Here is a 25,649-nt window from a genome sequence, read left to right on the forward strand (position 1 = left end):
CTGGTACCACCTGAAATCAATACGGGATAATTCTCCCATCCCATTCCATTCCAGTTTCCAGTGCATTCATCAAAATGTTGACGAGAGCGTGGACGTGCATGTTTTCCCCGCGTCTCTACAAAATCTACAGAGATGGGCCTAAAGAAGTAAGTGTAATGTTTTTTTGATAATTTTTAACAATTTAAATATGTGAAAATTATGTTATCACATAATCATGTAAAAAAATCATAATTAATATCTCATTCCATGCACTAATTGGGTGTGGCAAATTTTCAGACAAGTATTTTCTTTATAATATCTTTTTTTGGTCCTTGATCTGAATCAAATCATAATTTCAAGTTATTTAATTGAAATTTTCATTGTTTTATCGTTCCTTTATGCATAATATGTACATTAAACTTGGTTTTTGATACATCAGTTTTTAAATCTTTTATCGTACAAATAAATGGTGCAGACTAACATAATTTGAGCATTTAATAAGTGTAAATCAGATTTTCTTGATAGTTCATTATTTTCTAATAAGGAAAAGAGCTTATTACACAAATTTAGGTCCATCTAAGTACAGATTTTCAGAGTTTAAAGCTGTAACCGAGATGTAAGTTTGTAAAATATTAAGGACATAAAACTTTGACAATCTTATGAGCAGAAACAGATCTTTGTAAATCTTACAAAAAAATCAAATTATGGAATGGACTTCAGTATCTACATTTTGATTTTATTTTACTCAAGTCATTGTATTAAGCCATATTTACCACAAGTACTTATTATTATTCTGTGCTATAGCTGAGGACACCAGCTGTGGACATCTAAAAATTTGTTGATTGTTAGGACGCAAAGACAGACCCAGTCACGGCAATTTTATTGTGATACATTTTATATTTCCATATTATGGTTTTCACTGAAAACAAGCCTTATGGCAAGATTTACACTTCACTGTGGTTCAAGCTGAGTAGACTACATTTCGGTTCAATCTTAAAGTATGATATTATAACTTATAAATTAAATTGTATCTTCTACCTACAATAACATTGTTGTATTCCATAGTTAGCGCCCTAATTTTGAAAACACTAGTATGTGTACCTAGTTATTTTTAAAACTAGGTAGCACGCTGGCAGATAGTCCCAGAGAATGATTTTATTAATTCTTTCCTAAATGTAATTGGAGACTGAATTATTCTGACAGTTTTGCCACAAGTTTATTTCGGAGCGCTACCATCGACAGACAGGCTTCTCTGAACTTCAACAACGAAGACAAACAAGAAATTAAGAGTCTAAAAACGACGAAATAGGATAAAATAATAAATTATTTGGTACAATGTAACAAGTGTGAAGAAATGTGAAAATTATCTGAACTTGCTCAATTAGTGAGATTATGTTACAAACTGTGAAGCGGCTGATAGCCTTTCTACATTGATAATATTGTCTGATAAAGAGCTGAATGCTAAAGCTAACTATGAAGTAGCAAAACTGGTGCAACTGGACATACTAAGGCAAGCGGATATGAACTCCTTACGCCTCTGCTGCACTATAGTTTCATGTCAACTAAAGCGATCTGAAACATAAAAAACATCATGTTGTGCAATTACTAATGAGCTTGCAAATTTTCACGAAAGTCTACCCGGCCAACAAGATGGCGGCCGTGATCGCAATCGCCAACGCAAAAATCACCCAATCAATAATCTTTCCAGAACAACCCACTCAATTAATAACGTCTCATGGTTTTATTAAATCTATAATTAGAAAATTAATCTTCTGGTGAATAGATTTATGTTCAATGAGCTTATGTCTCATAAATCTATTGAAACCAAGAAAATAAATTTCTTTCACTGATCGAACTGAAGTTAATTATGACATGTTTATCGGATGATTAAAAAAAAAACTTCTGAATAGATTTATGTTCAATGAGCTTATATCTCATAAATTGATTGAAACCAAGAAAATATTTAATTTCTTTCACTGATCGAACTGAAGTTAATTAAGAGATGTTTATCGGATGATTAAAAAAAATCTTCTGAACCCATAGAATCATGTTAATTGATTTTATGTCTGTACTTTTCCACTGACTGAATTGAAGAATTTATTGTATAATATTTTTCTTCAGTATATTTCTAGAATTACACCCATTAATCTGCCATTTTGGATTGGTAGTTGTTTTAATTAAATCTATTGAAAATAGAACCAACATTTGAATCAAATAAATGGTTTTTAATCAACTGGGTGACATGTTTGTGCGTTTGCACTGCATAATTGATATTACCAAGGTTTATACTAGACTATCTGAGTCTGACTCTTAACTCACTGGAGAATTGATTTAATTTTGTTTCATTTTTGTCCCCAGAACCCTTATCAACCACAAGGGATCGAAAAATGGACTGACAAGTTCGTGGGTTCGGTAAGTTCTACTATTACGAGTACTATACATGGCTAAGTGCTTTATTGTTAATAGTCCATACTTCCAGTGGTCTTGGATCTTGATTGATATAGTCATTATTTAGTAGACAATACAGAGATAAATGATACTTGTTTTGTGATCTTGATATTGATGATCGGTCAGTAAAATTTGATGTTAAAAATCTTGTTACAGGCCAACACCCTATACAACATTGGCTATTACACTTCCCCCTTCATCTTAATGTACGCTTGGCGCCGTGGCTTCATTTCGTCTTTCGAGACCCTGTTCCTGGTGCAATGTCTGGGTGGAATGAGCTGCCTCCTGGTGATCGCGGTCATTCTGAGGGGAATAGCTCGTGCTATGAACCCAAAATACGTGGAGTTTGTGAACGCTTTGGCTGTCTCCCCCAACGATACAAGAGCGCTGCTGAATTCCATCAGGAAGTACGACTTCGATTTCAAGTACTGGCCGTGCACTTTCAGAGTGCCTCAGCGTGTGAGGTATGTTTCATGAACTTTACTCTACATCAAATAAGGTACAACTTATTAACATTCAATTCTTTTAGCCTTTTCATAGTATACTTCTCTTCATATTGAGTGGTGGACCCAAGTATGATTAGAGTGTGGCCTAGATCCAACAATTTAGAATTTGAATTTTAGATCATAGAAACTTCTGACGCAACCTTTACTGTAAAATGATGTTTATTGAGTATTACTTTGTTGTTATCTTTATGTACAGTGATTTTTAATTAGTCTACGAGGTGCGCCACGAGGTCAGTGACGAGGTGACCTTCCGGAGATAAAAGCTGCCTTATGACAAATGAAACTTTCAGATAAAATACTTTCACTCTTTAGAACTATTTAAATAGTGTTTGATTAAAGTAACATTTGAACATGTTATTGCTACTTATGAAACCTTTATATTCCCTTGCTATGCCATAGATACCGTCACCTATTGTCACCACTGGAGAGATGCATCGACGTTGGTACATTTTTATATGCGTTCCCATAGCACTCTCGCCCGCTTTTCCCCCAGGTATCCTTGGTTCACTAGCCCGTACAACCGCTGCGCCTCCCCCGACCTGCCCCCCTTCAAACGAGCCATGATCCAGACACTCGCCTACATCGCCACTCATACATTCGGACTGCGGCTCATCTATCCCGGCTCTGTGGCGCTGATCAACCATGTCTTGTGTAAGTACTTATGCAGTTAACACGACGGCACCGGTTTTTGGTATGTAATTTATTTCGTGATCCAGTTCAGTTGGCGCACTGAAAACTAGTGATGTGGAGATATTCTGACATCTAAAAGTACTATAGTAGTTAGCAGGTAGTCACTAACATAGTAGGTATGAGTATTAAACTCTTACATAGACCTAGATAATTTTACCAATAGTTAGAACAATACGTGAACTAGTGGGTTTTACTTGCCTTTTATTCAAGTCTATGAATGCTCTTTTTGCCTAGTTTTTAGTTTGGCAGCTATTCGCTGTCCAATATTTACTATAGACTATAGAGACAAGAACTTTCACCTAAATAAAGCGTAGGACGTGGCCGGAACAACGGAGATATATGGCGATCAAACGTCTCGCTTTAGAGCATTGGTTCCCAAACTTATTTGAGACGCGCCCCCTTTCGACCATACAAAAAATTACGCGACCCCCCTCCTCCAGTCAAGATTATTTATTGGTCGTATCGAGTAGTATGCAATGCATTCTCTCAACGCTCGCAGGTTTTTTATACTAAGTACACAGATGGCACGCGCCCCCCTTTAAAGGTCTTTGCTCCTCCCCTTTGGGAACCAATGCTTTAGAGCTAGTGAATGCACGCTTGTGAGAGTGCTAGTTGATTAATATTTTAGTATCCCTTTTTTACTATTTTTCATTATGCTGGATACACAGTTCAGAACAGATTTAATATCACCTTATTTAATTATGCATTTTATGCACATGCTGTTTTTCCCTTATTCGCTTGAAATTACTTTTCTGCTCTGCACTGCGTCATCCACACAGATGCTTGCTGTAGCCTAACTTTTGTCACGTGTTGTTTTGGAATGCTCTCTGACGTTTACAATGAAGATCTGCTCAAAATAGGGGTTCCGGCATTGCAAGGAAGGACTCAATTGGTTGAGGGGTTCGAGGGACAGAGGACTAAGGTTGGGACGGCTGAAAATAACTACATCGACACGATGTTTATCGATAATCGGGCGCATAGCGCGAAGGGGCGCACGCTCGTGGTGTGCTGTGAGGGCAACTCGGGCTTCTACGAGGTGGGGATCATGACGGCTCCCGCTAAGACTGGATACTCCGTGCTGGGCTGGAACCATCCTGGATTTGGAGGGAGCACGGTGAGTTGCATTATAGTGTTATGATAATACACAATACATAAGTGTAAAATACATTATTCAATAAAATTGAATGAAATACCAATTCTAGATCGAATATGGGGACACAAGCATGTACTTTACACACACACACACAGAATCTGCAAAAACATTAATTCTGCATTATTTTATGTCGCAAAACTAAACACTTAAATATTTTGAAGTTCTAAAATGTTTCTTATGCCATTATTTATTAGCAAAATTTACCGAATTACTAAAACAATCTTACAGGGCCAACCTTACCCGTCCCAAGAGCAGAACGCAATAGACGCCGTGATTCAGTACGCTATCAACGAGCTGAACTTTATGCCCGAGAATATGGTCATGTACGGCTGGAGCATCGGCGGGTACACGGCCACCTGGGCTGCCGTCAACTACCCCATGATGAGGGGACTGGTATGTGCTGTGTTCTTCCTCTACTTACGCATATAATGACCAGTGTGCTTACCATGAGTTTACGTTAGGTGTGCTCGCTAGCGACTGCGTAAAAAAATGACATTTAATTGTATGACATATTGTGCAGCGCCCCTAGCGGCTACTTTCAAGAAACAAAATCTTTAAAGAGATTTTTGGCGTACTCGCTAGCGAGCACACCTAACGTAAACTCATGGTAGGTACACAGTACTGTTCCTGCAAACACACCAGCATACAATGATCATCTCCTCTTCCCAGACGTTACATAATTTCAAGCTGGCAAGCATATTCCATTGAAACTGCCATGACACTTACAAAAAGCTATTATTAGTCGATCAAAAATCCATCGTATGAAGTGTTCATCATCATCAGGTCATTTAGCCTTCCCTGCAGGAATTCAAACCTACCCTATTTACTATATAGGCAATTAGGCCTATAAACGCTTACCACATTCACGGGAAAAGTGGGTGTGGTCCTATTCTACTCTGTGGTAGGCTTGTTCTAAGGCCACTACCACCATCTTGCCTAAGTCTGTCACCCTAACAACATATGTGACAAAAAACCTTTGTTAAAACAAGTTCAAACACTGGGTTATACTGGGTCAGTGACATGTCATGATTGTAGATTCTGGACGCCACCTTCGACGACCTGCTGCCCCTTGCCGAGAACCAAATGCCGCCCTCCTGGTCGCTGCTGGTGAAGGAAGTGGTCCGCTCGCACGTGAATCTGAATGTCGCAGAGATGGTGGAAAAGTTCAACGGGCCGGTGCAGCTGATCCGTAGGACTGAGGACGAAATCATCTCGCTGCGGTAGGTATAAGACCCGCCTCATCATCTTCATTTCAGCCATAGGGCGTCCACTGCTGCACCTAGTCCTCCCCTAATTATTTCGACAATAGCCTGTTGCATCCAGCGCCTTCCTGCTACCTTTATGAGGTCGTCGGTCCACCTTGTGGACCTACGCTGCGCTTCCGGTACGTGGCGGACAGTTCTGCGTACTATGTGCCCTGACCATTGCCACTTCAGCTTGCTAATCCGTTGGGCTATGTCAGCGACTTTAGTTCGTTTACGGATCTCCTCATTTCTGATTCGGGAGAAATTACACGAGAAAACTGTTTTTAACTTTAAAATTCTCGTATGTTCTTCGGATTAATTAGGTTGCGGGCTTAACAAGCAGCTTAACTTTACCTCGGGACTAACTTGGCCTTCACTGGATGGGTTTTGTCACTGGCGGTCAAGCTGTTAGATCCTGGCTGCAGCGGTGGGAACAAGAAACTCATTTTTACAGAATCTGGCAACATTGTTTAACATAGATTGAGAAAGCGAAGTAAAGCACATAACAGTATTAGTCGTATAGGCTTCTCATAGCTATAGTACAAGCTATCGATGTCTTATTTTTAGAACCTCGCCAAATTCAAGCAAATATGTTGCAGTTGTTAGTGGCTGACTGATTGATTGTACCATTTTAGCGACATTATCATAAGCAACTCCGAGCTTCGAAAAGAGCTTTAGTTGATCTGGATTTATATCATCTGCCGGGCTAAGATGCGCGCCGTGATATACTTTGTCGACGTCAAAATGTACGGCCAAAATCGATAAAACGGCGTGATAACCGCTTATCGCGGCGCGCATCCTAGGTTACTGATGTTACGGCCGAATANTTACAAAATGGCGAGCGTGCATCAGGGTTGCCAGCCCTAAACTAAATTTTCCTCAAATAATTATGCTGAATTTAATATTGTAAAGTTAAAACAATATTTTTTTTTTCATTTTCAATTAATTATTTTAATTCAATAAATAATTAATTATAATACAAATAAAATATAATTATTTGTCAAACTGTAAGGCGTAGCCTATTTCCACCAAGGATAATAAAATGCTACGAAGATGATGTGTGGACGTGGAGTGAAGTCTGAAGATGACAAACAAAGCTGTAAAACGGTGAGGATGTTTCCACCACTCCAGCCAGAAATTTATGCTTAGTGACGGATGTGTTTTTGGAAAGAATCAATAGAATCATTTCTTTTACCTTACCTCGCTCGGTCAGTTTGACCTTAACCGGCTTCAGGAAGAGACAGGCTATTGTACTACAAAATCATAGAATTTTTAAAACAAGGTCTCAGTCCTTTCAAGAACCCCGAAGCTAGGTTCTCTTCTTCATGAGAATGGAATTGAATGGAACTCTTCAGGGGTGGTCTAGGAGTCCTTGCTTTATTTTTTACCCTCAGTCTTAGGAAGTATTTTTATTTATTTAGAATGGCAGCCCTGGCTTAAAAAAAACCGCGACAGAAATTTTGTTTATGTCTTTATCTATGGATTTAAAAAAAACATTTGACAACTAAGAATAGTGTCGTTCTGTCGTTAGTTACCGGTATACCGGTTTTAATCATTTGGTCACAGAGCACGTAATAGCATTGGGTTCTATAACCAGAAAAAAAGTAAAATGAAAAGGAAAAACAGCTCTTTAGTAAATTAATTACACTTTTCACTACAAAATTCATAATTTTTAGTTTAATTATTGAAAAATGTATTTTTTCTGTGCGTAAACGGTAAAATAATATCCACTGTCAGTTTGACCAATAATCATAATGACATCCACAGATTAGAGAGTATGTTAAGTCAATCCTCGGTCTTGTTAACTCCCCTATTTTAGACATTCTATCAAAATTCATCCTAATTAGTAAAATAAAACTATAATAAATGTTCACGTCTCCCCCTCTCCACTATTTTGTTTCCCTTTCTCTCTCCTACTACTCACCTTGTTGTCTGTTCCCTTGTTTTTTTGTGATTTTATTATGTTTATACTAACTGTGTTGTCTTATCTGTGCCGTTGTATTTGTCTGTTTTAGGTGTGCACGCTAGACTATAGTTCCAAAATACTGGACTGTCCTGTCGATGACATTGACAGTGGGGCGCCACCGTCAATACCGGATCGCTGGTTCAGATTTTTGCCATGTTGGAAACCATATAGTTGAACGATGGTAGCGCCCCCCTGTCATTGAGTTTGGCGGGACAGTTCAGCGTGGGTCATCATATACCTAATAGCACTCAAACCCAAGGTTTATAACTTTTTATACCGTGTAATGACTATGCTCACGTGACATTGGCAAACGTGGAAACACAATAGCCATAGAGGAGAAGAAGAAGAAGAAGAAGATGAAACTATTACTTTTCTCTATGTCTGAAAGTTCTGAAACAATCTGAAAGAAAATGTCAAATTATTTTGATTTGAGGCGATTTGTTTTGTTTTGAGAATTTTCTGAATTTTATATCGTCTCGGGAACTAGTTTATAAGTAGTAAATGGTAATCATCAATAACATCATCCGTAAAGAGTAAAAAATAACGCTAAACCTGCATAGGATTAATCTCATATAACCTCTAACTTCATCATCTGTGCAAAACTTAGGTACAAACTTACAAAACAATGGCTGATGAATATGCTGCTGTAAAACGAGGAAAACTTATTCTGAAAGGAGACAAACCCAAGTAAGTAATGAGGATATTGTTAAAACCTACAGAACTCCTCTCCAGAATAACAATAATTTTGTTTTCAATCACAATCAAAATCATTGATTTCAGAGCTAAGAAACGCAAACACAAGAAGACAGAGAAAGCGGAGGTTTCAGAAGTGGACGTAGATTCCATGAAGCACGGGGGTTGGTGGACAGTCTCTAGGATTGAGGATATAACTGGGTCGATATCAATAGAGTTTGGGAACAATTCTTATATCTCCGCACTAGACAATGGCCTGTTTACTATCGGTGCTCCCCACGGTGACGGAGAAGGCCCGTCTCCTGAGGAGATATTCACAGCCTTCCCGGCAGGAGAGAACAAGTTTGCGCTGAAGTCTGGCTATGGGAAGTACTTGGGAGTGTCCAAAGACGGCTTGGTTATTGGGAGGTCAGACGCAGTTGGACCTATGGAGCAGTGGGAACCTGTGTGGCAGGATGGTAAGGCTTAATTATTTTCACACCATGAAACTAAATGTTGCATTTTAGTGAAGATTTTAAGTATTATGTGTAAAGAATTTTACAAAAGATCTCTACATTTTATTTATTACTTCCATATTTTAATTGGTTAGTTGGCAGTTGGCACTATCAATCACATTAAGTAAACAAATTCTTAAATAACTATCACATCATGACTCAAGTTTTTAGATGTAACTATAGTCTTTTCACGTAAGATGATCCGTATGACACTTCAAGGTTATCCATATTACGCATACTACGTATGCAGAATATTTTTGAAAAAATATTTGTATTTTATTAGCAATATGATTTAAAAAAAATAACTACTTGTCTTGAAATATATAGTAAAATCTGAGTCTATTGATTATATATTAATTAAATACGATGTAATAATATGTTTTATTTAATGTACGCAATGTGTGAAACGGAATAGATTTAGTGCTGGGGTATTTCTTGTATAATAAAATCGATTATTTCCGCGGTTCATTAATCGATTGCAGTGAATACTTAGTTATTAAAAACATCACAAAAATCTATATTTTTCGATTATTGATTTTAATAAATACATTGAAAATAAATTAATAGTTTTTAATTTAAAGAAACAGAACCAGTATCTATGAGGAATCGTTTTTTTTAACACGAACCATGAAATTTGAATATTATCAATAAAAAATTGTTACAATAATATTTGTAATTAAAAAAAAACATGTTTTTTGTTAAATAACACCTATACAAAATATTTATCTAAAAGTAGGTTTTACTAACTCTTCGAAAAAAATCGATAGATAAATCGCTATGGTTTAGTTATGTGACATCTCTAAATCTTTCAAACTCGAAACGTCATACGGATCATCTTAGGTGAAATCATTTAAGTAATATTACTACGTATAGAACAGACATCGCGAACAAAATATGTACAGTGCGGGGTGNCCCTTTATGCCCGTTTTCACTATAAATCCTTAATTTTTAAGTGACCCCTATGGAAACAAAATTCCTGTATGTGTTACCATAGGGGTCACTTAAAAATTAGGTATTGATGGTGAAAACGGGCCTAAAGCTTTTTCGGTAAAATAGATAGGTACTTACCTTCACTGCTTAAAACGCTCGCAATGGCCACCAACATGTAAATAATGAAACTTAATTTGAACATTTTAAACTAATTAATTTAATTGTGTTCTGATAAACCGCGAGGATGAAAAACATGGAGAACAACGAGTTGATCGCAGTTTTATATTCAAGTTTGTTTGTAAAAGAATTGTTTTTCTGTTGCAGACTTGTTTAAGGGGAAGATGTATACTTACCTACTCATTTAAGATATGTTTATTGCGAATAATGTCCCGCCACAGTATAATGTTAAATAAACTGATTTTTATAGTACTTATATTTTATTAAGACTTAACTTATAAGTACCTACCTACTGAATACTTCTCCTTAAAATTTGTTTGATCACGATCGACACCTAAACAAAGAAATTGACAAAAGGTTCACATTAAAATACGACGAATAAAGCCAAATTTCGATTTTACCTTGATGTTAATATATTTATGTATTTTCATCAGTTACAGAACGTATCTGCGGTATCCTTCCGCCGCTATCCTACCAACTAGATATTGTAACCCGGTACGTTCCTCAATCCTTGTATATTTTGTCACAACTTGTATTTTATGATAATGCTCTACATGAAGGGAAAAAGACATTTATGATTAATTCATTTTTATAAGTTTAAACAAGCAGGTCTTTCTCTTAACTCCTTATAGTGTCTGTTTGAAAGCATAGTATTAAAACAAGGACTTACTAACGCAGCTTAAAGTACTAAACGTGTCATAACAACTAATAGCCAACTTTATATGTAATATTTTTATACTTTGGTAGCTTTGGTATAACCAAAAGCTTATTTGCTAAAAGTAGGTAAAGTAGGTTTTTCTTAAACAAAAAAAGTTTCTCGTCACTTGCTTAAGGCAAAACTTTTCACAAATTATTTTTCAGTCTGAAAAAATGATTTTAAAAAACAAATTGTATTACTGTATTGACAGTTTTATCAGCTAACCTGGTTCTCAATTTACTGTAAATATTCCCTGCCGCCGAAAAAGCCCTCTCGGCTTCAACACTAGTTAGTTTTATGGACATCATGTAGTTTTGAATAAAAGAGTTTGATAATGACCGGGTCCAGTTTGCAATCTCTACTAGGTACCAACCAGCCATTATGGAAATCATTGGAGCAGGCTTGTCCATACCTGTCACTGATGGATAAGGAGACATCTGCATAATGGTCGGTCCTAGAAAATCCTGCTAAATCTATAACAATTCCAGGAATCAGAAGTTCTGCTAATTTTGTATCAAAGGTTCCAAAGGTTTACTCAACTCCAGTTTCCATACAATATCCTCAACCGTACACTAGCTGATAGGAGGGCCTTAAGAAATAAAACGCATCATTTTGGCTGTTGTTTTTGTAATAAATAGTTAAATAAAATCAATATAATTCTCATCCTAAATAATATCGATAAAACCATAAGTCATTTAAGTAAATCAAAATTCATCTTTGTTCTGTTTTTTATTTTTTCTTTTTGTGTCAAATAAAGTTTTTCTTATTCTTATTATCATTGGGTAGTTGACACTATAATAACAAGACACCACTTAGCAAATTTAGCATTACTAACTTTGCTTCCCTTTCTGTTTTTCACACTTTTGCTGACTTAGCAAAAGTGTGAAAAATAGGGAATGGTGCGTTTTGACAGTTTGAAAAAAGTATGTCAATTGACTGTGCTGTCAAATACCCAATTGATTGCTTGTGTCTCGTTATTTATTGCCGTCACTCTCGCAAGCAGCTTGGCAGTCCTCTAGAGTGTTGTAACGGTTGCCGTTGCCTTCACATCCTCCATAGATGAACTGTTGGCATCCTTCCTCAGGATCGTAGCCGTAACTGGAAAGAGAGGAAGGAAGTTATCCAAATTTATTATTATGTATGTTACGGTAATTTTCAATGTGACAAATTGAAAATTATTAATAATAACTTAATAACCGGTTATTATGAATAATTACCGACAGTCGTGGCAAAAGTGATAAATTAATCTTTATCAGTGATTATTTAATGTGACCTGTGTACTAAGAAATATCATAAAAGAGAACACCGGCTCGTGTACAGCACTCGTGTACGGATGCGCATTTTCTTAGATAACTTTTCAATTCCTATCATTGGAGGTTCGAAAATATTTCTCATACCATTTAATAATAAAAAAAAAAATAAAAAAAAAATAAAAATAATGATCATTCTTCATAAAAATTTTAAAAACTACATAATATTTAAAAACATGATCATTGAAATTCATAATATCACTAATCATACACTTAGTTTTTACTAAAAAAAATTCATATATTTTTCTATACTTATGATTGAAACTCATAATCATTCAACTAAATAACTATAATATTCATAAATTTGTGATTTATTCTTATATTTGTTTTTATAAATTTCTTAACCATAAGTGTAACTAAATTTAAATAACTCAGAGGTGACTGACTGACTGACTGACATAGTGATCTTATCAAACGCACAGCCCAAACCACTGGACGGATCGGGCTGAAATTAGGCATGCAGGTAGATGTTATCGTATGCAGATGACGTAGGCATCCGCTAAGAAAGGATTTTACAAAACTCTACCCCTAAGGTTGTGAAACGGGATCCACGCGTGCGAAGTCGCGGGCGGCCGCTAGTTTATCAATATAGAGGGTGGAATTTTGTAATGCCACCTAGAGGGAAAGTACTCTTAATACTGTAGATAGAAAATTTTCTATGTTCGATTATTGACTAATGTAAAAAGGTAAGACCTAAAAAAAAATATAACTATACAGCATGTTAGGTAAATGGGTATATGAGCCGACATTAGCCCACAAATCAAATCTGATTTTATAAATTTTATTTTGTATGAACATTTAAGAATTCAAAATGGTGATATCAAATTTCTGACTTCACCATACCATTTATATGCATAATATGTTAACATGGGCTAGTGTCGGCTCATATTAATATACCCATTTACCTAACACCCTGTATAATATGGAAAATAAATACTTACACTTCGAACGCGGCTCTGCATGGTCCGGTGACAAGAGGCGAGGTGCAATCTGGGGCTGGGGCTGTGTAATAAAATAAAAAAGTATTTTTTCATCGAACCTTTTGGCGGGAAAGTGAAACGTCGTGCACCTAATGCATAGAGCTATAAAGGATAGAGAAGGTAAGCAAAATTCTTATTGTATTTTGGAAAGAATTAAAACTAAAGTTCGTTACAGGTCACCACATACAAAACGAGTAAGGGGGCGTCCATTAATTACGTGAGACAATATTGGCCATNTGGTGAGATTTGGTGAGATTTTTCCAGACCCCCTCCTCCCCTCACAATCTCAAGTGAGATGTCTTAAAATGCGTATTCACAATGTAAATGTAAAACTGTGCTTCGATTAGGATTAATATAAAAAACTTTTCTTCTAATTTCTTTATTGTTTAGACGGTTTAAAATAAAAGTTATAATAATTAATGTCAGAATGAATTCGTTAAAAAACAGTGAACAAAATACTGACATTAAAAATCAAAATATTTTTTCTAAGGTTTACTCTCAGAAAATACAGGTTACAGTGTGACCGGCAGGGAATATAAGTAAAACAAATAATGTCCTCAAGTGTGACACGTTGGGAATAAGCGGCGAAATCTAGTGCATAGTTCATTTATATCGATGACTTTATGCCCGTTTTCACTATAAATCCTTAATTTTTAAGTGACCCTTATGGAAACAAAATTCCTGTATGTGTTACCATAGGGATCACTTAAAAATTAGGGATTGATGGTGAAAATCGGCCTAAAGCTTTTTCGGTAAAATAGATAGGTAGGTACTTACCGTCACTGCTTAAAACGCTCGCTATGGCCACCAACATGAAAATAATGAAACTTAATTTGAACATTTTAAATTAATTAATTTAATTGTGTTCTGATAAACCGCGAGGACGAAAAACATGTAGAACATCGAGTTGATCGCAGTTTTATATTCAAGTTTGTTTGTAAAAGAATTGTTTTTCTGTTGCAGACTTGTTTAAGGGGAAGATGTATACTTACTTACCCATGTAAGATCTTTTTATTGTGAATAATGACGCAATAAAAATATAGACTATTGACATTATCAAAAAAAAATATAATAGGTAACAGAATCTTAAAATAGAACCTTACTCGCCAGTGGTGCCAACTGGTGAAACTATCATTACCTAAATATTACGCATTTTTTATTCCTTTTTAGTTGTCATTGTTTTTTATCGTATCGGGACACTTGCGCAAAAAACACTAGCACGAAGACACTAGTGCGAAAAGCCATTTTGGAAAAAAAAATTTAGTGGTCCCTGACAAGACAGAAATTTGGTGAAATGGTCCCTCGTGACTTAAAGGTTAAGAACCACTGCGCTAGATAGACCTATAGTGGCCATCATTGTTCGGATGGACTAATGAATAATTGTATTTTAGTTAAATAAACTATACACAGCGATTTTTCAAAGTGATTTTGTATCAAGTAAGACTTAAATATGTACCTACCTACTAAACCATTCTCCTTAAAACTCTTTGATCACGAAGAAATTAACAAAAGGTAGGACATTAAACTACGTCGAATAATTAAAGCCAATTTTGAAACAAAATTACGTTCGATTTTACCTTGATGTAGGAATAGGTATATTTAAGGAGACATCTGCATAATGGTCGGTTCCAACTGATAGGAGGGCCTTAAGAAATAAAACGCATCATTTTGGCTGTTGTTTTTGTAATAAATAGTTAAATAAAATCAATATAATTAATTCTCATCCTAAATAATATCGATAAAACCATAAGTCATTTAAGTAAATCAAATCAATCATCTTTGTTCTGTTTTTTATTTTTTCTTTTTGTGTCAAATAAAGTTTTTCTTATTCTTATTCTTATTATCATTGGGTAGTTGATACTATAATAACAAGACACCACTTAGCAAATTTAGCATTACTAACTTAGCTTCCCTCTCTATTTTTCACACTTTTGCTGACTTAGCAAAAGTGTGAAAAATAGGGAATGGTGCGTTTTGACAGTTTGAAAAAAGTATGTCAATTGACTGTGCTGTCAAATACCCAATTGATTGCTTGCGTCTCGTTATTTGTTGCAGTCACTCTCGCAAGCAGCTTGGCAGTCCTCTAGAGTGTTGTAACGGTTGCCGTTTCCTCCACATCCTCCATAGATGAACTTTTTGCATCCACAGTCAGGATCGTAGCCGTAACTGGAAAGAGAGGAAGGAAACTATCTAAATTACATTTAATTTGAAAATTATAAATAACTTGAAAAAATCGAACTGCCTAAGGCGTGGGTTCAATTCCCGCCTTAGGCAGTTCGATTTTTTCAAGTTATTTATAATTTTCAAATTAGTTTGAGATGCGACTCTTAACGCTAAAAATTAAATAACTAATATAATGTTGTATGTTACCTACGGTAAATGTGACAAATTGATTGTACGAGCACGATCGTTACATCCTGCTGCACCGTCAGCATCGACCGCCGGGCGACCCATGAACCCTCAACGTGCACCGTCGGCACTCTACACCGACGGCACACTAGCATACACCTTTCATTGTGTACAGTAAATAACTTATGTATAAATAGCAATAGCATTACAACAATAAACAGATATCAACCGTCCGTCGTTGTGTCTCATTTCCCCCCGCTGCGGCCAAGACACCCTTAGCCGTCGCTATGATCAGTCCGGTGAGTCTGCCGGGCTGGCAGCGGGTCCCCGCCGCTTACCTGCCGTCCTAACGCTGCTGCCCTGGGTGACCTGGGCACAGCTTCCTTCCTATCAAACCCTTATTATGTCTAAGTATTTATTGTTAGGCAGGGCTAGGGCTCTAGGGACTTAGTGTCTTAGGGAATAGGGACTCTAGGCTCACTAGGGAGTTAGTTCCCTTCCTGACCGCATATCCCGGGCACGGGAGCGGTGCCTTACAACCACTGCCTCCCGCCCGTACATTGATAATTATTAATAATAACCAATTATTATGAATAATTACCGACAGTCGTGGTAAAAGTGATAAATTAATCACATTTATCAGTGATTATTTATTAATGTGACCTTAGTACTGAGAAATATCATAAAAGAGAACATCGGCTCGTGTACAGCGCTCGTGTACGGATCGTGTGCACATTTTCTTACAACTCTTTCAATTCTTATCATTGGAGGTTCGAAAATATTTTTCATACCATTAATTTGATACCATAATGATCATTCTTCATAAAATTTTTAAAAACTACATAATATTTAAAAACATGATCATTGAAATTCATAATATCACTAATCATACACTTACCCCCTTACTAATACAAAGTTACACAGTTGTTGAACAATGTTTTAAAATGACATTTAATTTTCCATACTAAACGTCACTTTAAAACACTGTTTAACGAGCGTGTAAGTTTTATTAGTAAGGGGTTTAGTTTTTACAATTTTTTTTTCATATATTTTCAAACTCATAATCATTGAACTAAATAACTATAATAATATAAATGTGACTTATTCTTATATTTGTTTTTATAAATTTCTTAATCATAAGTGTATCTTTTAAATAACTCAAAGGTGACTGACTGACTGACATAGTGATCTATCAACGCACAGCCCAAACCACTGGACGGATCGGGCTGAAATTTGGCATGCAGGTAGATGTTTAGGCATCCACTAAGAAAGAATTTTACATATAATTTGTAATGCCACCTGCTGGAAGGAAAGTACTCTTAATACTGTAGATAGAAAATTTTCTATGTTCGCTAATAAAATTGACTAATGTAAAAAGGTCTTACAAAATTTTAAGAAAATAACTATTAACATAAGGAAAATAAATACTTACACTGTGAACGCGGCTTTGCATGGTCCGGTGACAAGAGGCGAGGTGCAGTCTGGGGCTGGGGCTGTGTAATAAAATAAAAACTTTTTTTTTCATCGAACCTTTTGGTGGGAAAGTGAAACGTCATGCACCTAATGCATAGAGCTATAAAGGATAGAGAAGGTAAGCAAAATTCTTATTGTATTTAGGAAAGAATTAAAACTAAAGTTCGCTACAGGCGCTACAGCTGCCTCATTAGTTCTATTGTCTAACCAAACATTAATTGCAGCGCTAGATCCGCTTGTTCTCAACGAGTCACCACACCCAAACGAGTATGTAATTGGGAAAAATATTCCATTTAGTCACACTGTTACTCGTTCGAACATTTGTAACCTATCTTCCCAAACGGTCACACATTAAGTACCTACCTTTAGAGTAGGCGCACACCGTTGATTTTTCGTCGGCCGATAGTTTAGTCGGGCAGTTGATCAGTATGGGCATGTATTGTATGGGAGTGCGCACACAACGCCGATTCGATTTGGCCGATTCTTCATACAAATTAAAATCGGGCACAACTATCGGCCAACTAAAAATCAACGGTGTGCGCCTACTCTTAATGTCAGAATAAATTCGTTAAAAAACAGTGAACAAAATACTGACATTAAAAATCTAAATAATTTTTGTAAGGTTTACTGTCAGAAAATACAGGTTACAGTGTGACCGGCAGGGAATATAAGTACCTAAAACAAATAATGTCCTCAAGTGTGACACGTTGGGAATAAGCGGCGAAATCTAGTGCATAGTTCATTTATATCGATGACTTTATGCCCGTTTTCACCATAAATCCCTAATTTTTAAGTGTCACACAAAATTCCTGTAGATATGTGTTACCATAGGGATCACTTAAAAATTAGGGATTGATGGTGAAAATCTTTTCGGTAAAATAGATAGGTAGGTACTTACCGTCACTGCTTAAAACGCTCGTAATGGCCACCAACACGAAAATAAAGAAACTTAGTTTGAACATTTTGAATAAATTAATTTAATTGTGTTCTGATAAACCGCGAGGATGAAAAACATGTAGAACAATGAGTTGTTCGCAGTTTTATATTCAAGTTTGTTTGTAAAAGACTTGTTTTTCTGTTGCATACCTGATTAAGGGAAAGATGTAAGTTTACCCATTTAAGATCTTTTTATTGTGAACTAGCTGACCCGGCGAACTTTGTTCCGCCTTAATGGCAATAAATAACGGGATAAAAAGTATCCTATGTCCTTCTCCTGGCTCTAAACTACCTCCCTGACAATTTTCAGCTAAATCGGTTCAGCCGTTCTTGAGTTATAAGTGGAGTAACTTACACGACTTTCTTTTATATAATAGACTAGCTGACCCGGCGAACTTTGTTCCGCCTTAATGGCAATAAATAAGCAGACTTTTTTTTAATTTCGAACGGGTTAAAAAGTATCCTATGTCCTTCTCCTGGCTCTAAACTACCTCCCTGACAATTTTCAGCTAAATCGGTTCAGCCGTTCTTGAGTTATAAGTGGAGTAACTAACACGACTTTCTTTTATATATATAGATATAGATAATGACACAATAAAAATATAATAGACTACTTGACATGTCAGAATCTTAAAATAGAATCTTACTCGCCAGTGCACAGTGTGTTATGGGACTGTATAAACGGACATTCTTATTAATTTGATGAAACGTATAGAGCGCAGTTATACAAACATGATAGTAAAACTCCCTTTTGTAGTTTTCGCGGTATCAAAATTCAAAATTACCTATTTTTTTACTTCAAAATTATGCAAAAATATTCTCACTCGTTAACTAATAACTTTTAATTCAGAATTGTTATAATACTTCATAGAGCTCTTAAAACTACACGTAATAAGCGTATTAACCCTACAGTGGTCGCGCGGATTACACCCGTAATCCACTCGTGCAAATTGTCGAATATTTTGAAATCGATCAACGCGATCGTTTTGATACTTCGTGTACTTTAAGTTGCATAGTCGACGATCACACTTAATGACGTGTGAGCGCCAGGTCTCTTGTGGATGTGTCGCAGGAGCCCCGTAAATGCCGATGGCCTACCCGTGTAATCCGCGCGACCAATTACGTAAGTATTTTTTAAGTTACCTTTTTTACTTAATGTGTCTGTTTTTGCATTATTTGTGTAAATTAATGCTTTATAATAAATAATTAGGGTATAGGTATGTATTTACATTTGTGTTTACAATAAAATCATGAACAATAGACAAAAAGCACAAATTGCAGAATGGCTAGAAGTAATTGACAATGAAAGCGTATCTTCTGGCGACTCTTCGGTTTCTGATGAAGAAGTGCACATTCTTCCACAAGAGAACAAGTTTCTCAGACCAGTGATTAGCCATCTAACTCAGAAACATCACAGCGGAGATTTTTAGGTCGCTACTTTGACTGCGAAAGAAAGCTAACTCAAAGTACTGGAAATACTTGTAATTCGTGCAGCAAATTTATTTGTCCTTATCATTCCATTATGGCCTGTATCTCCTGTTCAAAATATAATTAATAAATAAGTGCAATTAGTACTAAATATTTTTAAACTGCCAAAGTTGACATTTTCATGACGAAAAATGATGATTTTTATGTTTTGGTTAATTTATAAAAACTGAGAAGAACTGCTGGTTTGTTTGTTTGATTATTTCATTAACTAATACATAACAATAAATATAAAAAATAAAGAAACATGTTTTTATAAAGAGATGTCTTCTTTTTTTACTCCATAAAATGGCTTACGCATGTAATCCGCGCGACCATTAACGTAATATTTTAGAGCGCGACCACCGTAGGGTTAAGTGCTTCGTAAACGCATTCAGTTAAGTAATTAGGAAAAGTGATTTTTGTTTTTATTTTTTTTCTCATATATCGATACCTCTGGGCTCAAAGGTCGNATACCGCGCAAGCACTCTCAAATTTAACAGCTGCTTAAGACGATTTGACAGTTGTTTGAGTAATCAAATCAAATCAAATCAAATCAAAAAATATTTATTCAGTTTAGACCACAAGTGGCACTTATGAACGTCAATAGAAAATAATAAAAAAAGAAAAAGGTAGCCCTTATGGGGCACTTTACATGTCTCCTTATCTTTTATGCTTAGCGTTGAATGGCGTTTCAGTATGCGAAAATTCATTTAAGTGGCGTTTGAGTGCAACTTAATTTGAGAGGTGCTTAAAAATTGAGAACTGCTCAGATATTGTTTTGAGTATGCGAAATGTAAGTTTAGGAGCTGCTTAACTATTTGAGAAGCCGTCAAATATTTAAATGGCGTTTCAGTATTCGGCCGTTAGTCATTTAGATCGCCCACAGAGACATTTTTTATTAGGTACTAAAACATTTTTCTTCCACTCTCAGCCAAGGAGTCCTCTCAACGAACCGCGGCAACCCGCTCCTGGTCCGCCTGGTCGAGAGCCGCCACCGCATGCTGCACTCGAACACCCGCGAATGCCTCCGCCAACTGGTCGGCCTGAACGACGCTCAGAGGACCTCGCTCAACTTCACGTCCATCAACGAGTACGAGCAACGAGCGTTGCGCCTGGTGAGTGACGTCATCAGCCTTTAGAAGCCCGCTCCTGGTCGCCTGGCAGTGACGTCATCACCGCATGCTGCACTCGAACACCCGCGAATGCCTCCGCCAACTGGTCGGCCTGAACGACGCTCAGAGGACCTCGCTCAACTTCACGTCCATCAACGAGTACGAGCAACGAGCGCTGCGCCTGGTGAGTGACGTCGTCAGCCTTTAGAAGCCCGCTCCTGGTCGCCTGGCAGTGACGTCATCACTGCACGCGGCACGCGAAAGCCGCGAGTGCCTCCGCCAAATCGTCGGCCTGAACGACGCTCAGAGGACCTCGCTCAACTTCACGCCCATCAACGAGTACGAGCAATGAGCGCTGCGCCTGGTGAGTGACGTCATCAGCCTTTAGAAGCCCGCTCCTGGTCGCCTGGCAGTGACGTCATCACTGCACGCGGCACGCGAAACCCGCGAGTGCCTCCGCTAACTGGTCGGTCTGAATGATGCTCAGAGGACCTCAATCAACTTCACGTTGATTGACGAGTACGAGCAGCAAGTGACGTCATCATCAGCCTTTAGTCCACAACTGGGCAGGCCATAGGCTATGGCCCATAGCGTTCTATGTTAAATGCGGCTTTCCGCAACCTTAATTTAGGCTCATCAGTTCACTGGTTGGGAAACTACCCAAACTGCGATTTTCAGCCCGTTTTCGCCTCTGGGGATCTGTCCTGCATATGTCGTGTAGAAATTCTCATTTTTTTAAATCAATAGACATCACCGCAATACAATGCAATTTTAAAAAACCAATGAGCTTCCTCTTCTTCATCAGACACCAGGCCTTATATGAATAAACATTACTGGGGGTGATTTTAAACATATTTTTCCCACAGATCGGAACCTACCTACGTGACATCAAGACCAACCATTGCTCGCCGCTCACCGAGATGCAGTTCGATTCCATCATGACCATTATCCTGAACATGGCGCACCCGGCTGCCTAAGGGCACGTTGTAAGTGACCCTGTCACTTACCAACACCAAGCCATCAGGCACGCTTGGGAAGTACGCTTGTATGTGGACCTCCCGCCCGAAGACCGGTCGTCGGAACGCCCAGCCGGGAGCGTTTCGATCGTGTAATAGACAATCGCAGCTGTGCAATTATTTTGTTCTTGTTCCTTTTGTAGTCAGCGCTAATAGGGCATTTCACATTCTAAATAGCAACTTCTGTGTATTTGTTTAAGAGCACTATTAATGTAAACTGTGCACTTGTTGGTTTATGACTGGATTTAGAAATCAATTTGTCTTTGGATTGCCACTAAGGGATTACACACTAATTTCTATACGAAATGTAAAAGTGTCAGATTTTTGTTGGTGTTGGTGGTGTCAGTAAGTAGAATTTGAAAGCTAAGGCTCGGCGAATGTATTCCCATTTTCATGTATACGTATCTCTCTCTCTCTCTCATGCAAACATTCCAGAAATTTTGCGTAATCAAGCCGAACGACAATATTGTTTATGATCGTATTTGAATCGCATAATTCAGTTGACACAAAATATTATCAAACTACAGAACCTTACTAAGAATGTGCGCAGTTTTGTATGGGGTAGTGTTTCATGGGGAAATATGTTCAATTTGGTCAATATCAATTAAAATTGCTCCAGTAATTAAAATGTAGTGCATATCGTATAGCAGTGTATGTTCCTTTTTGAAAAAAGGTCAACCTGTAGTGACCTCATGTCAGTGTACTAGAATATAATTTCTGGAAGTGATACATTTTTTGTCATTTTAAACATGTAATTCACAGTAGCTATGATGAGTTTCTATAGATATAAGGTGTATTATGAACTTTACAGGAAAATGTTAAGACCAGATTTTGTGGGATGTTACTCCCATAATATTTAGGTAGGTTTTGTATGAATAGCATTTGTACAAAATCGGTCTTTATTTTATAAAATTTTTACTTAACGCACTGTCTGGTTTCAATCGACAAGTTTTAAAATTTACTATTTTAAGAGTAGAGACAAAATGTTTTCTTGAAAATGTTTCACTAAGCGAGGTCCAAATTGAATCGCAATCTTATAGCGCATTGGTGCAAGAGTGTGAGGCGTACCTGGTTTTTTAAAAAGACTAGGCAATTGACTGCACGCGAATGTATCATGTTCAAATGTCCTGAAGAGCATGAGTTCAATATTTATTTTATATTTAATTATTTAATAAATTGACATGACATGAAATGTCAAGTGAACTTAAAATTTTGCGGTCATGTTTCGGCCTCGTCTGACGTAAAACATTGTCGTCACGTGATCATTGTCCACCAGAGTATTTTCTATAAATAAATTCTAGAAGGATAGTCCATTGCGGTCCATATTTTGCGGATCCTTCAAACGGGTAATTTAGATATTTATCAGGTGGTGAATTAAAAGATTGAAAGTGTGATTCTACGTTAGGGATAATGTTTATCGTAAGAAACGGGTTTGGGATTAACGAACAAAAATCGAATTGTATTAGGCATTATTTAAACCTTGACTAAAATAACATCTCAAGGTGTGACTATGAAATTATATGTCCATGTACGTCTGTACTATTTAAATGATATAAATGTATTTATAAAAGTATTGCATAGTCTTGAGAGAGACATTGTTGGACACATTTTTTTTTAGTAGAGGGGATAAAATTAATACATGTGTAATGAAATCGATGTTAGGTGATAATGACTTTATATTAATCTGAATGTCACTATATTATAGTAATCTTAATACATTACACAGGCCTTGTTTATGGAAACAGGGCGGAGCCAAAGAAGGTGGAATTAATATGGTCTGGAAGCATTACGTATACAGGTCCATAAACGGGGTCTATACATGTTAGCTGTTAATATCGATAGAGGGCCTGTACAGAGTTGCACTTGGCGTCTTGATTGTATGTACATAATCGAGAACTCGCTTGGTATTTAGGTTGGAAATGCGCTTTTCGAACGTGGAGAATTGTCCCAGGCCCTCAAGTAACCACATAATCATAATAATCTTATTTAAATATTTGATAAGTGTAGACAATACTTATGGAATCAAATCGATCTTACCGGACCCTTCTTCTATTTAAACTGAGCTCAATCTATCCTGAATAGAATTATTTTTGTCCACGGTCTCTAGTCAAGTTTCTTCCATCTAAGGCCAAAAGACTATTTATTTTTGTAATTTCCCTAAAATTTTAATGAGTAAGTAACTTATATTATTGGTGTTAGATCTAAGATCCGAAAGTTTTTAAAACCAAATGCATTTAATTCTACAAATCGATTTGTTTTACTCTGACGCTTTATGATATGTATGAAGGCGTCGATTAAATACTTTTCAGTATGGATAATTTTATTATTGTATTATATACATAATTACATACATTTATTAATATCAATATGCACATTATTGTATTTCACAAAATTACTGAAGTTTTGTTTTTTGTCACAACTTTATTATTCAATTTATTATCATATTATAGTATAATATTTATGTATTAGAAATAAGATGGAACTTAAATAAATTATATTAAAGATCTTCATTTTTTTTTAACATCCTACTTGCAAAAACTAACCAAACTATTCTAGTAATTGAAAAGTATCGCCCTTGACGCTCTGCTCAATGAAGTTCGCTAGGGGTGATAGGCCAGACGCCCTAGCGAGAGTGTGGACTGTGGATGAGTCGTCTGCAGCGGCTCATCAAATTCACTGATGAACACCATCGGACGGCGTTTATATTAACTTTTTATTTTGTTTGTTTTATGGTTTTATGATTAACCCAAGTGGAAATACCTACCTTTACTAATTTATTGAGCTGAGCGAAAGAAATAAGCACGCGGGCATTTAAGTAATCATATCACACTTATATTATTATTATATTCTATAGGCGAAAGTTTGTGAGTGTGTATATATGTTTGTTACTACTTCTTCACACATAAACAGCTGAACGGATTTTGATGAAACTACAGTGTTATTGTTTACTAGCGGCCGCCCGCGACTTCGTACCCGTGGATCCCGTTTTACCCCCTTCATCTATCTTACGCGGTTTAGATTTTTTCATACACATGTTTTTTCCCGCTAACTCCCGTTCCCGTGGGAATTTTGCAATATCCTGTTCTAACTAAACTTTAAGTTTACTAAGGTACATACCTGCATGCCAAATTTCAAGCGTCTAACTTAAGCGGTTTAGATTTTTCACACAAAAGGATTTTCCCGCTAATTCCAGGTCCCGTGGGAATTCCTAAGTATACTATAACCTGCCCAGGAGTATGAAGAATAATTGTACCAAGTTTCGTTAAAATCCGTCGAGTACTTAGTTTTTGTTTCTATCATATTTGTAACATAAATCCTGAAAGACTCGTTTAGACTAGTTAGTTAGTTTTAGTTAGTTTTGCAGGGCAATCGAATACCGCACTTAGCCTCATGATAGGGCCATTGTGCGCGATTTGTGGTTTATCTTCCTACTCCAACCACCCCAGATCCCCCCAGAAGGCGAGCAGCCCGTCCAGGCTGCTGCAGGCTTCCTGTAGCGACGACGGTGATCGAAGAAATTGAGCCCGTTGTTCTTCCACGCTACTGCACTCCATGAGCACATGCTGCAGTGTTTCCTCTGCCTCCATGCACCCCCTGCATAGTGGGCTGTCTGTGACACCTATGTTGTATAGGTGCTTGTTTAGCATACAGTGTCCGGTTATGGGACTTAAGACCTTGCGGATGCTGTCCCTGTTTAGTCTGATGAGGCTGCGGGAGAACTTTTTCGATACGTCCGGAACCGCATCGTTTGCCTGCATCCTTCGCTATTTTTCCATTCTGTGTGGTGTTTTTCTTCTGTTTTGGAACGCAGCCAGTTCCTGATCTGTGCTTGTGGTATCGGCAGTATTGGTTCCGGGCCAAATACTGTTGTGTCCGAACCTCTTTTTGCCAGTTCATCCGCTGCGTCGTTGCCTAAAGAGTTACTGTGCCCTTTGATCCATTGCAGGGTAACTCCATTTACAGCTGCAATGTCTTGGAGCGCTTCATGGCATTCCAAAATAAGGGCCGTTGTTTTGTGTTGCTTTTTAG

The 25,649-nt window shown here is 37.0% G+C and overlaps 3 protein-coding genes across 7 annotated transcripts; 2 read left to right on the forward strand and 1 right to left on the reverse strand.

Annotated features, from left to right (window-relative positions):
• Positions 1 to 5: 5 nt before the first annotated feature.
• LOC114349912 (protein ABHD16A) lies at positions 6 to 23,815 on the forward strand. 3 transcript variants are annotated; one of them, XM_028300515.1, is made up of 10 exons: positions 6 to 146; positions 2,338 to 2,391; positions 2,584 to 2,891; positions 3,427 to 3,584; positions 4,484 to 4,737; positions 5,005 to 5,169; positions 5,812 to 5,996; positions 20,424 to 20,529; positions 20,711 to 20,788; positions 21,471 to 23,815. In XM_028300515.1, exons 1-10 carry the CDS (start codon positions 75 to 77, stop codon positions 21,579 to 21,581), a joined length of 1,491 nt encoding a protein of 496 aa, XP_028156316.1. In that variant the 5' UTR covers positions 6 to 74; the 3' UTR covers positions 21,582 to 23,815. The 3 variants fall into 3 exon arrangements, with proteins under 3 accessions (XP_028156316.1, XP_028156307.1, XP_028156321.1); XM_028300506.1 differs by lacking the exon at positions 20,711 to 20,788 and having other exon boundaries at positions 8 to 146; positions 20,424 to 20,607; XM_028300520.1 differs by lacking the exons at positions 6 to 146; positions 20,711 to 20,788 and adding an exon at positions 2,207 to 2,227 and having other exon boundaries at positions 20,424 to 20,607.
• Positions 8,391 to 9,226, forward strand: LOC114349929 (protein FRG1 homolog). Its single transcript, XM_028300530.1, has 2 exons — positions 8,391 to 8,673; positions 8,767 to 9,226. The coding sequence occupies exons 1-2, from the start codon at positions 8,612 to 8,614 to the stop codon at positions 9,146 to 9,148; spliced, it is 444 nt and encodes a 147-aa protein (XP_028156331.1). The 5' UTR covers positions 8,391 to 8,611; the 3' UTR covers positions 9,149 to 9,226.
• Positions 11,588 to 18,119, reverse strand: LOC114349940 (trypsin inhibitor-like). Of its 3 annotated transcripts, none has more exons than XM_028300546.1 (3): positions 17,988 to 18,119; positions 13,229 to 13,289; positions 11,588 to 12,075 (listed from the first exon to the last, which is right to left on the reverse strand). In XM_028300546.1, the coding sequence occupies exons 1-3, from the start codon at positions 18,049 to 18,051 to the stop codon at positions 11,952 to 11,954; spliced, it is 249 nt and encodes an 82-aa protein (XP_028156347.1). In that variant the 5' UTR covers positions 18,052 to 18,119; the 3' UTR covers positions 11,588 to 11,951. The 3 variants fall into 3 exon arrangements, with proteins under 3 accessions (XP_028156347.1, XP_028156353.1, XP_028156341.1); XM_028300552.1 differs by lacking the exon at positions 17,988 to 18,119 and adding an exon at positions 14,045 to 14,202 and having other exon boundaries at positions 11,600 to 12,075; XM_028300540.1 differs by lacking the exons at positions 11,588 to 12,075; positions 13,229 to 13,289 and adding exons at positions 14,934 to 15,433; positions 17,049 to 17,109 and having other exon boundaries at positions 17,988 to 18,108.
• Positions 23,816 to 25,649: the final 1,834 nt, after the last annotated feature.

Source organism: Ostrinia furnacalis, unplaced genomic scaffold (genome assembly GCF_004193835.3).
Source record: "Ostrinia furnacalis isolate ACB-3 unplaced genomic scaffold, ASM419383v2 OfSCF0072, whole genome shotgun sequence".
NCBI classification, from domain to species: Eukaryota; Metazoa; Arthropoda; class Insecta; order Lepidoptera; family Crambidae; genus Ostrinia; species Ostrinia furnacalis.

Bases quoted from the DNA above. Each gene is read 5' to 3' on its own strand.
- LOC114349929 (XM_028300530.1), top strand. From the start codon at position 8,612: ATGGCTGATGAATATGCTGCTGTAAAACGAGGAAAACTTATTCTGAAA. The intron at 8,674-8,766 runs GTAAGTAATGAG...CATTGATTTCAG, and splicing joins CTGAAAGGAGACAAACCCAA to AGCTAAGAAACGCAAACACA.
- LOC114349940 (XM_028300546.1), bottom strand. From the start codon at position 18,051: ATGTTCAAACTAAGTTTCTTTATTTTCGTGTTGGTGGCCATTACGAGC. The intron at 13,290-17,987 runs GTAAGTACCTAC...TTTATTACACAG, and splicing joins GAGCGTTTTAAGCAGTGACG to CCCCAGCCCCAGATTGCACC. The intron at 12,076-13,228 runs GTAAGTATTTAT...CTCTCTTTCCAG, and splicing joins TGCAGAGCCGCGTTCGAAGT to TTACGGCTACGATCCTGAGG.
- LOC114349912 (XM_028300515.1), top strand. From the start codon at position 75: ATGTTGACGAGAGCGTGGACGTGCATGTTTTCCCCGCGTCTCTACAAA. The intron at 3,585-4,483 runs GTAAGTACTTAT...TGCTCAAAATAG, and splicing joins GCTGATCAACCATGTCTTGT to GGGTTCCGGCATTGCAAGGA. The intron at 20,530-20,710 runs GTCGGCCTGAAC...CTCCGCCAACTG, and splicing joins GCGAATGCCTCCGCCAACTG to GTCGGCCTGAACGACGCTCA.